A 12,466-nucleotide genomic window follows, 5' to 3' on the forward strand; every position below is an offset into this window, starting at 1 on the left:
TTCTAACAGACAACTAATAATGGAGACATGCAGGATATAACTTATGTAGTGGAACTTGTGGTTTTATCATAAAACAACACAGATCATCCAGAATAAAAATATGGACCCCGAGAACAATAGGATCAGCAGAAAATAAAGCATCTGCTAAAACAGACATGCAAAAAAATAAAAGAGGAGGAATGAGATGTTAATTATTAAGATTGAGCACATTTGTACTTACACAATGGCCAAGCTTACAGAAGCATTAGGGGGAGAGAACGGCACGTCAGAGCCATGCCAACAATTACCAGCAACAAAACACACAGATGCTTAATACTTCTGTTCTCACCAGTGACGCACACATTTGCACGAAGACACGTAACAGAAATCATATACACAGTGCTTCTCTCGCATGCTGTCAGCCCACTCAAAGCACAGTTTTGGGCCATTTTCACCAAGCGGCTCATTAAGACCTCGAAACCGAACGCATCATTTCCCCCGCAGCTTCAGTTTGGGAAGATTTCTATGGGAATCTGGAATTGGATTTCCTGTGTAATTTGTATTCATGTGTTATCTTTAGCATTCCCATTGAATCTGCAGCAAGCTGTCTTTTTCTGTTCGAGCAGGGGAGGAGATGAAGGCGAGGAGCTGGAGTGTGTGGGTGAGAGATGTGATGAAACAATTAGGGATGGAAACTAAGCTCCCTTTCACCCCCCCACCCCTCTGCTCATCTTTCCCCCTCCACCCCCCCCGCCTGCTGTCGGCCAAGTATTCCATTATACAGCCTCTTAACAGCGTCACTGGCCTGTCGGAACGGTTTTGGAGTGGATCCTAAAAGGCTGATTGCGTTGGATGAGTGTCACCTCCAAACTATTAAAAACCACCCTCTCCAAACTTTAGCTGACAAAGGCACTTACACAAATACCGCTAATACTAGACACAGAAAGAATAAAGGAATACAATCCAGAAAACACAAGCAGTGCCCCAGGAAGATCCACTGGTTGCCGTCTTTTGATTACTCAAGGCTTTCACTGTGTTTTGTAGCATTGTGCTTTAACTGTGTCAGCGGATGCATCATCGTTTAATGTTACTGCAGCTGAGGGATCTGGGTCTACTCTTCTTCTTCTCTGCAACTGCTCTGGAAACTGTTGTCACTGCATTTGGTGATAAATTGAAAACACTTTCATCTCTACTGAACGTTTGGGGCTTCAGCTGTCACACTGAGATTTGATTTCAGTGCAGCCACGAGGGAATGATCACTCACGGGCCGGGTACAAATGCACAGAAAGATCTCAATGATATCTTGACTTCAAATGAAATGATTTATGAGGGAAAATGACTGCTCAGCGCATCTCTGTCGGTCTTACCTCACAGCAGCTGAGATCTAGAGACACGTCCTTCAGATTGACGTTACTGGCCAGGCCAAGCAGGAGAGCTCTACAACAATATCAATGTAAGCAGTTAAAATACTTTAAGAGATTTGAAAAACGTGAATCCAGGTTTCCCTAATTGCTTATATTTTTGTTCCATTACGTTCAATTTGTTTCCATTCGTGAGCATACATTTTTTTTGCCACTGTCAATATCTCCAGATACTAATGATTATACCATTTGTAGTAAAATAAACATTAAACTGGAGTCTCCCAGTTAGTTCAGATAAAGCTGCAGCTGCTGTCCTCCAATGCAGCTCCTCACTGTGAAATAGGCTGACAAGACAAGTTTATTCTTACTGTACCTGAAAGTCTAAAAATGCAAAGAGGATACAGGTGATAAAAGAAGGTGAGGAACAGAATGTACAGGCGCAGAGAATGTGGGGCAGAAGCTCCACAGACGCATTAAATGTGAATGAATCGTTCTCTCACTTGAGGGCCTCCGGTGGCAGCTTGGTTCCTGACACGTTGATGGAGCTCAGAGACATGGCGCTGCTGAAGAAGTGCTTAAATGATGGAGGCACCTCTTTGCCTTTCCTACAGAAAACAAAAAGAGAGCAGGAAATAAAAATAATGACCAACGAAAAAACATGTCAACAACTTTTCAAACTATTTAAGCCCTTTTGATCCAACACCAGAAAAGGCTCGATGATGGCCGGAGATTCAGGCAAACAATACGTTTTTATTACTCTTCCCATGTCCTAAAAGCCTGTGACCCATTTTAGTTTGTATCTGCTGTTTAAGAAACTGTTTTAGCTCCACAAAACAAAGTCCTCACAAAGAATAATCACTCAAGCCCCATTTACTGGATAACCCGTACCCACTTCTGCCACTGAGTCCGCACATTCAATTCCCCTTCTTTCCTTCCACCTCTACCATACTCGTGTTCTCTACTCCTCTCTCCATGCCTCCACCTCTCTCACCTAATAACCCCCCCCCCCCCCCCCCCCCCCATCCTCTGCTCCTCTCTCCCCTTGATGAAGTCCTCAACTCCCTAGAGGCCCACTGGAAAGAGAGATAATAATCGGAAGAAAACTCCGCCCACCACCCATCTGTTACACACACACACACACACACACAAAAACACACACACACACACACACACACACACACACACACACACAGCCACACACAGCACACACACACAGCACTGCACTGCACATTTACAAACCCAGCAAAACACAGGATGTGTCAACCGGTTTCATCTAGTCTGTAATGGCTCTTTGTCACCAGCAGGTGTCACACACCAACATACAGACTTTGGCTAAAAGGAACTGCTGTAACAAGTCTCTCATTTCAGGAATATTCAACCTTTTAGGGCAAAAAGACACTTTGATGTAGACACATACTACATGTACATGTACTGTCTCTACAGAGACGTTTCAGTGGTGTAATGGGCTAAAATGCATTATCTAGTGAGCATAGTGGATGACAACTTACAGGAGATACAACTCAATATCAACTTTACATTTAAGCCCTGATTTAAAAAAAGATGCAAGTGGTAGTTGTGGATAACTATGGAAGCCATCTTAGCTGTGATGGTATTCTGGAAATCTTGCAAATGCACTCTTGACCATCACCCGTTTTAAGATACAGATGAATTTAGGACAACACGGATGGGTTTTTACCTGTGAGGGAAGACGCTCTTTGACACATTGAGAACAGAGAGGTGTTCGACGGAGCCACGCAGCAGAGCCGAGCAAACCTGGAACGCACACTGAATGTATTAACAGAACACACCAGCTGTATAAACAAGTGTCGTTTGAGTTCTTATGCTTTATTTAGAAAAGTGAAGAAAGCGTTCGCTTGTGTTACGTGTTAAGAAGTGTGTGAATGTATTTATGTCCGGCTGTTTGTGTACGTGAGAGAAACAGAATATGATTTAAGAGCTAGTCAATATGTTCAGTGACAGGCTGACAGCTGGCTACATCTCAGACTAATCAATAAGCTGTATTTGGTTCTCAGACCCACATCAATACATCACATACGGTATTCAGATCACTTCACAAGCAGTATATGGCAACACAGTCTGAGTGGGCGTATACACTTAGACATTAATGGCGTGTACTTCATTTTACAATACGGCATAATGAGGGACAACTAGAACTGCACGTTGTTTGCTCACAGAAAGTAATTGTCTCATTCTTCTGCTGGGATTGTTTTGATAGAAATGTGTTATCCATTATCGTATATCTTTTTACCCGATTCTCTTTTAATAGGCAGGATATCACTTCAGTTTGCCTCCTAACTCACCTGGTCCAATGAGCAGTCAGTGTTGGAGAGGTCAAGGGTTGACAGGCTGTTGGGTTGACCCAGGAAGTGGTAGAAATGCTAAATGTAAAGCAAAACACGACACACATTGTCACAAAGGAGAAGACGATGCCTTGTCAACAAGGAATGTGACCGCTCTTCTGGATAATACAGTACATATGTTAGCAGATTGATGTGTTGTTTTTCTTTTATGTTTTCTCTTTTATTCTGCTACTTTTGACTGTCTATATCCCTTTCCTGCTCTCCTTCATAATTTTACATAATTTCCGATTTCAAACCCTATTTCTTGGCCGCGTTTGGGGAACTTCCTCTACTCCTGTTGATTTGTATACTTTAGAGGCTAGCTGTTTCCAGTCCATGTGCTAAGCTAAGCTAACCGGCTGCTGGTGCTAGCTTCATATTTAGTGTACAGACATGAGAGTGGCATCAGTCTTCTCATGAAACTCTTTGACAAAAAAGGGAATACGTGTTGTTCCCTATTCCTCTAAAACAATTTTAGCTTCAGTCACTGCAGTATTTTAGGCAGCAGATGACACTAACATCTGTGTGTGTACGTATCGCGATTTGTTGTATAGATATAAATACAATATGTCACTGGCATTGGTACGACTGTGTCAGTTAGACTAGATTCTGATTTGTAACCCCACAATAGAAAGTTTCTCTCCTTATCCTCGCATCTGTGCTCTGGACAGATGTTGAATTTCCCAAGTCGATGCTCTCCTACAGAGTGACAGGCTAACTGATTTATAACGGTCTGCAAACGCCTCCACACATCCGCAGCACTGAACTGTTTCAATCGATTGAGTGTTATTGCTACTAGTGCTAAAATGGATTAGAAACTGTGTGTTTGTACCTGCATGTCGTCTCCTCGGAGGACATTCCCTGAGAGGTCCAGATGGACCAGGCTGCTGGGGATGGACGGGTTGGCACTCAGTGACTGACAAAGGCTGTTCACCCCTGCAACACACACACGCACACACACACACACATGCAATGTCAGCATTATCCCAACCCTCAAGCCTCCTGTTTTGACAGCGCACGAAGGAAATATCAGTGGGTGAAAACAGGAAAGAACGGGATCAGAATGTAGAGTGACTGCATGGAAAGGGAAAAGAGCAAGCCTTCTCATGGTGGTGTAAATGTAATGCTACACCTTTGTCACTGTAAGTCTATGTTAAGGATGAGGCGTTTTTAATTTTATATCAAAATAACTCCAACATCAAGCTCTCAACAACCTCATGAAGTGCTGCTGTCGTTCAAATGTTCACGACGTGAGAGACAGAGATTGTACGCACGTCTTTGCATGCATGGATTTCTATTGCATGGTGAGTGCGTGTGATGTCGTTATTCTCTGTGTACAACCTCTGACCCGTGTCAAGTCTATCACATGGCTGACACACTGAACTAGCACTGAATCAAGGTGTGACTGTCAAATGACGGACTCGACAGAGATAGAAAGCTGAGAACAGATGGAAAAAGGGGGAGTAAAAAAGGAAAAACTGAAAGAATACACAGAAATTATAAAGATGAGATAACAAGAGAGACACGATTTCTGCAATGGATGCAAACGTTTCAACATTTTCAAGTTACATTGAACTGGAATTCACAAGATCAAATGATGGATCTACTTCAGCTTTATCAAAATCAGTGCTAAAAAAAGAGGAAAATATCCTCCGTGCTTTACTTTTGCTCTAAGCATTGGGGGCTTTTGGGGTTTGGATTATAGACCGGGCCTTTAGCTAGACGAGCAGCCCTCTCGCTAACCCTGCACTGTGAAATATGATCGCTCTTCATTGATTGCCTGAGAGCAGAGCATGTTTACAGAGGGTCCCTAAAGACGGTGCCCAATGCGTTTAGTTTGGGTGAGAACCAAGAAGAAATTGTACCAAGTGGTTGTTGACAGCTGCTACATTTAATCTAGAAATTATAACAAGAATGACAACAAATCCCCAGCATTTTTTTTGTTGCAGAAAAGCAATCAGCCCTTTCATAGAATTTCAGGCCATTACTGCAGAAGGATTTTTCCATCATGCTAAGAAGTTACAGCTCTACAGATTGAAGGAAAGTGGTCTAGTAAGCAGTATTTATGGAAATGAAAAACATGAATACTGTTTACAGATTGTCTCTTCTGCACACTCACACGTTACAAACACTACAACACATGTTTCTTTCTCTCACTCTCTCTGTTAATAGTGCAATAATTAGGTGTCATTAGCATCCCAGCGGTAGCTGATATTAGATTTGTGGAAGATGTGGATTGTGCCTGATGACAGGAGCTCACGTAAATTAAAACTCAAACAGGAGAGCAGGCTGATCACAACACAATATTAGTACTATTTTTTGTAATTGAATCATTTCAACCAACTCCATTTCAAAACTGCATATGTTTTAATTTATCATGTATTAGGAACTGCATACATACAGCACATACCTTTGGGTGATAGTGAGGTTTTGGAGAAGTTTAAATGCTTGAGCCCCTTACGAAGTTTGACAAACTGAGCACCCAGGGAGGAGATACCTGCAGCAACGGAGAGGAAACAGAAAAGGGACGATGATTCTCCTCATAGTGACTCATGAACAGGCAAAATATTAATTCTATACACAGAAACAGAAACGTTTAAATGTCTATCAAAGCAAAATTACCCCGTGCCGAAATGTCTAAAAGAATATGGCATCATGTTGTTTAAACAAGAGCACATTCAAAAGATCATTGTGGTAACTTTCACATGACAAAAAATAAGCCAGAGATGTAAACCCCAGAAATCTGTCGTATATTTGGTGGAATGTGTCTTTAATTCATTAGAATAGAGTTGATGAAATATTAAACTTGTTGCTCTCACTGCACTGTAACCAGTGAATAGAAACATCAATATACTCTACACATGTGACAGGCTGTGGTGTAAATAGTATACATGAATGATGCACATTTAAGAGTTGGCAAGCAAAATCTGAATGTTCAATGTCTTCAATATTTCGCTTTGGTAGGAGATTTACCTTTCTTACCAGATGTAGAACAGAGCCGTTTAGAACAAAGTACAGTTGAGAGTATAACAGACCGCAGACATTAGAGCAGACATCTCACCTCTGTCCTCCAGTGGGTTGTTGGCAAGATTAATGGTGGTGAGTCCTGAGCTGGGGTTGTGGGCCAGGACAGCAGCTAGCTTCTGGGCAAAATCACTAAAGTGTGGGAAAGAGTGTAGCCGTTATGTGTGTATGACCAATGTACAGTACAACCTATCAAAAAGGTTTAGCATATATATAATATAATTTGGCCACAGCAGAACAGCAGAGCAGAATAGAAGCGAATCGGCCTTTTTCACAGAACACATTTTGACATGTCACAGTAGGAAAAGCACAGTTGTAAATAATAAAATGAACAGTGGCTGCATTTAGCTGCTAGAGTGTGCTGGTATTGTGCATGTTGGCCCACACTGCCATGGCTTACTGGAAGACTTAAAACACAGCCATCGGCAGTGTTGTTAGTAATACCTGTGTTTAAACTATGATGATAAGTCAATCAATTTCACATTCACAAAGTCAGAATTTTGGTATTCTAATGCAATGTGCTTTTCTACGCTGTGACTAGAGTGTGTGGATCAAGCCTTACATTTTACTAACTTACTCTGCTGCTTTGTAACGTTCCTACTCCGCTGCTCGTTTAAGTCGTAAAACGGCCACTCCTCTTACCATCCTGCTGTTGATTTGAATGAGATTGTCCCTTCAACTCCTTTTTCTATTTCTATGGATCCTATATTTCCCATAATGCAAGGCAGCGTCTTTGATTAGACCCTTTCTGTCGGGGAAACGCCAACACTTCTCCACAGCAGCAGTTGGTAGAACGGGCTATCTGCTAAAAACGTGTTGTCTCCAAGTGATTGCACTGGAATAATTTAATCACTCAAAGCTCTGCCAGCAGGACTCTTCATTATGAGTTAATTGAGCTTGACATGTAACTTAGAAAATTGTTTAATAGTTTGCATTATCTCACGTTTTGAGTCCTGCGTTGTCCAGAACCAACTCTTCCAGTCGGCTGGAGCGAGACACTACGCGAAGGATCTGCTCACACACATCTGCAGACTGAAGACACACACGTACATGTACACAACACAACACAGATGTCAGAAGAAAACAGAAATACATTTGTTATACATCATTTTGCAGCTGGTATAATTTAGACAAAAAACACCTCTAAATTGACTTTAGGGTTTTTGCTAGTGCTTGATAAAACAGTAAGGGTGGTATGCAAAGATGGAGATATAATGTTACATATTATGAGTCTCACGCTCACAGCAGTCTCTCAGCTTTTAATCAAAAGCATAAAAATATACTAATTAACTGAACCAGCTTCGAGGCTTATTAAAATGCACTTTTATCTAGAACAGCAAAGCTTGGATTGAAACATTCAAGGTCATAGAAATAACAAAGAAATTCACTTTTGGGGAACATGATTCCCTCAAGTGTTCGTGTGAAAAACTCTGTTAAACTGCTCTTGGAAGTTGTTCATGTACGCTAATTAAAGCAGCCCTGCAGAACGTTAGAAAATCCCCAGCATGCAAGTGAATACCGTCTCTTTCTTTAAAGACCATTCATGCGTGACAAGGAGAGACTGGGGATAGCAGACTTTAGTCACTTTAGAGGGAGAAAAGTTCTCTCACTTCTGTGGTCTCAACACTACAGGATAGACAGTCGGGGGAGCAAAGGCACTTATATTTAGACAAAATTAAAAATTCAACAGTTGGACGTCCGTGCCCTACCTAGATGTTCACTGACCCACTTCACTGTTTGCTGCGTCATACTCAGACATGTAGACAAACACACATCCTTCAGCAGCTGCAGTAACGCTAATTACATGCACTGATTCATAACACAAACATTTTTAGTCATACACACTTTACTGGACCATTGTTTGGTTGTTATTCTTGGTAATTGGCATTAATGCTACAAGGGCCTGTCTCTCCCAGCAAGCAGCCTCAGTTTGGCCAAAACACTGCCGACATTGTCCCACACTGTTATCTACAGTGAGGGGGAGAGAAAGGAGAAAAAGGAGAGAGGGGCAATGGAGGGACAAGAGAAGGAGAGATAGAAGAAAAGGACTGTTGTTCACATGTTTACTCTCTGAAACTGTGAGTATTACAGAAAAGGAATAAAAATGATGGAGGGCAAATGAGGGATGACACATAATACAGAAAAAAGCAGATATGAGGGTAGTGAGGGATGAAATGGAGAAAGAGAAAGGAGAGAGGAGTCAGTCGTGGAGTAGCAGATAGAGAGGGAACATACAAAGGAGCCTGTATTTTCACAATACAAATGTTGCGTACAGCACATTTAACACCCATTTAACAAGAGCCTTGTCATGCTGTGCTGTTCTGACCCTCAGCCTGCTGAAAGACAACACATACGGTGCGATCATGAGGTAATCAGGAGGCAAGTGCTCTTTCATCACTGCTGTCCCTTCCTCTTCCTCTCCTCCTTTCTCATTTTCGGCTCAGCATCTTGATTAGACCACAAGACAAACAGCCTGATTGAACTGAGGATGAGCAGCATAATCCCTCGCTGTGATGGCCGGCTGGGTTTGTGTGTGTGAGAGAGTGTTTGTGCTGACATGTGTGTGTTATATTATTCAGTCCACTGCACTGAGAGATTCCTTATCTGTTTCACTGAGATGGTTAGACTTGTAATTTAAGCCTGAGACTTGTGCATTTCATGTTTCACATCTCCCTCACACTCACTTCTTCTTTTCTTTTTCTTGCTGCTTTATGACATTTGTCTTTTAGATTCTTCTCTATGCAACTGTACACAGTTATACAGATACACTTGTTCAGGCTCATTGTTGCCCTTGAGTTGAACTTTTACATGCCAAAAAATTTGGAAACTAGTTTCCCCCGCTGGAAATGTCTAGTTCCTCCTCAGTTCATCTCCTGCTTTGGCTTCATTCAGATCTGATCTCTTTCTTGATACCTTCTGACTCATTTCCTTATTCATCTGGCATCTCACCCATTCATTCTGTCCACTGACCTCTCCGCTGGCCTCATGGTTCTGTCAGCACTTACTCTCTTTCACTCTGTTTCCTTTTTATTCTTCTTTCTAAGTTGTAACTGTTTCCATTGGCACAGGATCAAAACAACTCAAAATCACGCTCCAGAGCACATCCATGCAACCCTTGACTTTCTATTATCACCATATAAACATGCACACACATAAAATAATAGGAAAATAAGACTGAAGTTTCCTTAAAAACACCCAAAAGAGTTTCTGTTGCATTAAACAGCAACCATGAAACACAAGTGGCATGTTTGGCTAACAGCACCGAAACCACCCGAATAAAACACTGCGAATAAACATGTGCTGAAACCTTCCCAGCACAGAAGCCTGAGGGTCCATTATAATACACACTAATCTGGGACAGAAAAGACACACGTTGGTGCACATGTGCCCGTGTGAGTATTTGAGCCTAAATATGCACATGGCACGGCGAGGGGCAGGATTTAAAAATTCAATACAAAAGCAATAGTCTGTGACGGAGGCATGAGATAATTGTTTGGACTGAGGAAGCTGCGTGTGGTAATTGGTAAGACTGAGCGAAGCCTTGAGACGGGGAGTTAGTAATGGAGTGCTGCAGGGGGGCAGCAGCCTGAGACATTGAGCCCCGTTGTCTTGTTAGGATTAAGAGTCTTATCACACGAGAACATTGGACTGATCCTCAGTCAACAGACAGGAGGGGAAGATGGAGGAAACAAAGAGAAAATATTCTGTACAGGGAGATACATACAGGTAAATAGTTAGACAAAGGTCGAGTGAGAGACGTGTAAAGTGGTACTTTATTTAGAAGCTCTGACCTTTAACTACAGGCCAGTTTTTAACGACCATAACACTAATAAAATTCAAACTTCTGCTTTTCATCTGAATTGGGAGTATAGTATGCCAATTCTCGTGTTAAACAGTAACCCTCTCATTTAACTATCGAAACTCATTGTCAGCCATGCTTGCAGCGTGGCTCTATGGGTCTCAATGCCAGCCTGTTGGTTGGTCGGTCGGTCTGTCAGCCCAGCCCAGTCCCCCACTTTAGTCCAGGCTCAAAACTTGAATCTGTCCTGCACTTTGGTTTAATAAATACCAGCAAAAGTAATGATACGCCCAAGAGACGCAGGCCCGTCCTCAGTTCTAACCCCATGTTTTACTGTATGGGAAACATAAGTGCAGTAAGGAAGTGAGAAGCAGGACTTTTACAAACGTTAGAGGAATAGAGAACAAACTGACAAGCAGGTAGCCAGGGAGAGACACATCTATCCGTTTATCTTAAGTGGTGATGCTCCTCACTATTCAACTCTGAGATGGGATTATGTCTGGATTATTTTGCCGTATTGTGGCAGCAGACTAACACGGTGATAATGTTTACTCAACATAATGTACGGTGATGTACAAACTGAGCCGACATGATTAGTGAACAGACGAGAGGAGGATTTTCAGAAAAGGGGGTACTTACCAGTTTGTAGTCCTTGGTGGAGAGCTTGGTGAACCACTGGTTAAACTCCAGCACTGCTATTATTGCCACCAGATCCCTGAGGAGGAAAGAAAAGGCCACAGCTGCAACTATATATTGCTTTTCATCAATGCCACCTTAATTTAGTGTTGACTTCAGCACATTTTTACTTGAAAATAAATCATGTCAGACCTGCAATAGCTCTCTCATCTTTTAGTTTAGTGTTTCTCTTATCCCAAGACATGGTCTCATCTGTGTGCAATGCTTTTCATATTATGTGCTATATTCTTGTATTTGATATATATGTTTTTATATTTTTCTGTGCCAACACTCACCTGTTCTCCAGATGGCTGAAGTCCTGCAGGTTGAGTTCTCTGGTGTCTTGTGTCAAATAGATGGTGTCCACATCCTGCAAGGGAAACAATTAAACAGAGCGAGTGGTAACAAACATGGCTGTTAGCAAAAAAAAACACATCTCCTAGCAATTACTTGATGAGACGTATAGAAACACATCGAAACAAGCAAGTGCACAGAGCAGATGAAACATATACAGTACGGAAAGAGTCATTTTATTTGGGACAGAGTCATTTTTATTTGGGAGCAAGACCATCAAAAATATCTAAAGATCTAAAGATATGAAGGAGACTGGCACTGTATTCATACTGTTGTGGCTATCCTATTCATCAAAGGGCTTTATTCAGTTTCATGTCAGCCAGCCAACAGCACTGACGCACAGTTGAACCAGGATCTGTCAAAGCTGTGCCTCTGCACAAAGGAATGCAAACAATACTGACCCACTGCACCTCTTCCTTGTAAGGCAGCCCCAACCAGTCACAGACACATCTGTACATCTGAGAAAACCCCCCTGTGCAGAAAGAGAGAGAGAACACAACGAAAAAATATAAATAACAGAAAATGTTGGCAGCTTAACAAAGAACTGTGGGATGTGGATTGGGCAAACATGCATGTAATTTCAAATAATTTGATCACAAATGACAATTGCTTTGATCCACCATGTAAAACTACTATATCGTTGATCTAAACTCACTGTATAAATGACGGTAGCCCCCCCAAAACACACACACACACACTGTAGAGTCACAGATTCTTACCACAAGGTCCAGGCTCAGCAGGCTTGTTGTTCTCCCACAGAGTCTGCAGAGAGATCAGCCTGTCTGGAGGCTCCATGCAGAGCTTCTTCATCACTTTACTGAGAAGAGAATACAGATTAAAACATAATTTAGTCATCCCATTTCTACAATTTCCCAAATATTGTCGCTGGTGAAAATGTTCAAAAGCCTATCATC

At 41.9% G+C, this 12,466-nt stretch overlaps 1 protein-coding gene across 1 annotated transcript in view; it reads right to left on the reverse strand.

Annotated features, from left to right (window-relative positions):
• The window catches only part of LOC306700329 (F-actin-uncapping protein LRRC16A-like), a gene marked incomplete at both ends in the record, with an annotated part of 60,942 nt that overhangs the window by 16,317 nt on the left and 32,159 nt on the right, over positions 1 to 12,466 (reverse strand). The window contains 13 exons of the mRNA XM_079165321.1: positions 221 to 232; positions 1,347 to 1,416; positions 1,841 to 1,945; positions 3,037 to 3,113; positions 3,662 to 3,739; positions 4,533 to 4,636; positions 6,111 to 6,197; positions 6,762 to 6,856; positions 7,668 to 7,756; positions 11,163 to 11,238; positions 11,495 to 11,568; positions 11,954 to 12,024; positions 12,272 to 12,369. Of these exons, the coding sequence (XP_079021447.1) occupies positions 221 to 232; positions 1,347 to 1,416; positions 1,841 to 1,945; positions 3,037 to 3,113; positions 3,662 to 3,739; positions 4,533 to 4,636; positions 6,111 to 6,197; positions 6,762 to 6,856; positions 7,668 to 7,756; positions 11,163 to 11,238; positions 11,495 to 11,568; positions 11,954 to 12,024; positions 12,272 to 12,369 (1,036 nt within the window). The remainder of the gene's footprint in view (positions 1 to 220; positions 233 to 1,346; positions 1,417 to 1,840; positions 1,946 to 3,036; positions 3,114 to 3,661; positions 3,740 to 4,532; positions 4,637 to 6,110; positions 6,198 to 6,761; positions 6,857 to 7,667; positions 7,757 to 11,162; positions 11,239 to 11,494; positions 11,569 to 11,953; positions 12,025 to 12,271; positions 12,370 to 12,466) is intronic.

This window comes from Pholis gunnellus (genome assembly GCF_910591455.1).
Source record: "Pholis gunnellus genome assembly, chromosome: 8".
Lineage (NCBI taxonomy): Eukaryota > Metazoa > Chordata > Actinopteri > Perciformes > Pholidae > Pholis > Pholis gunnellus.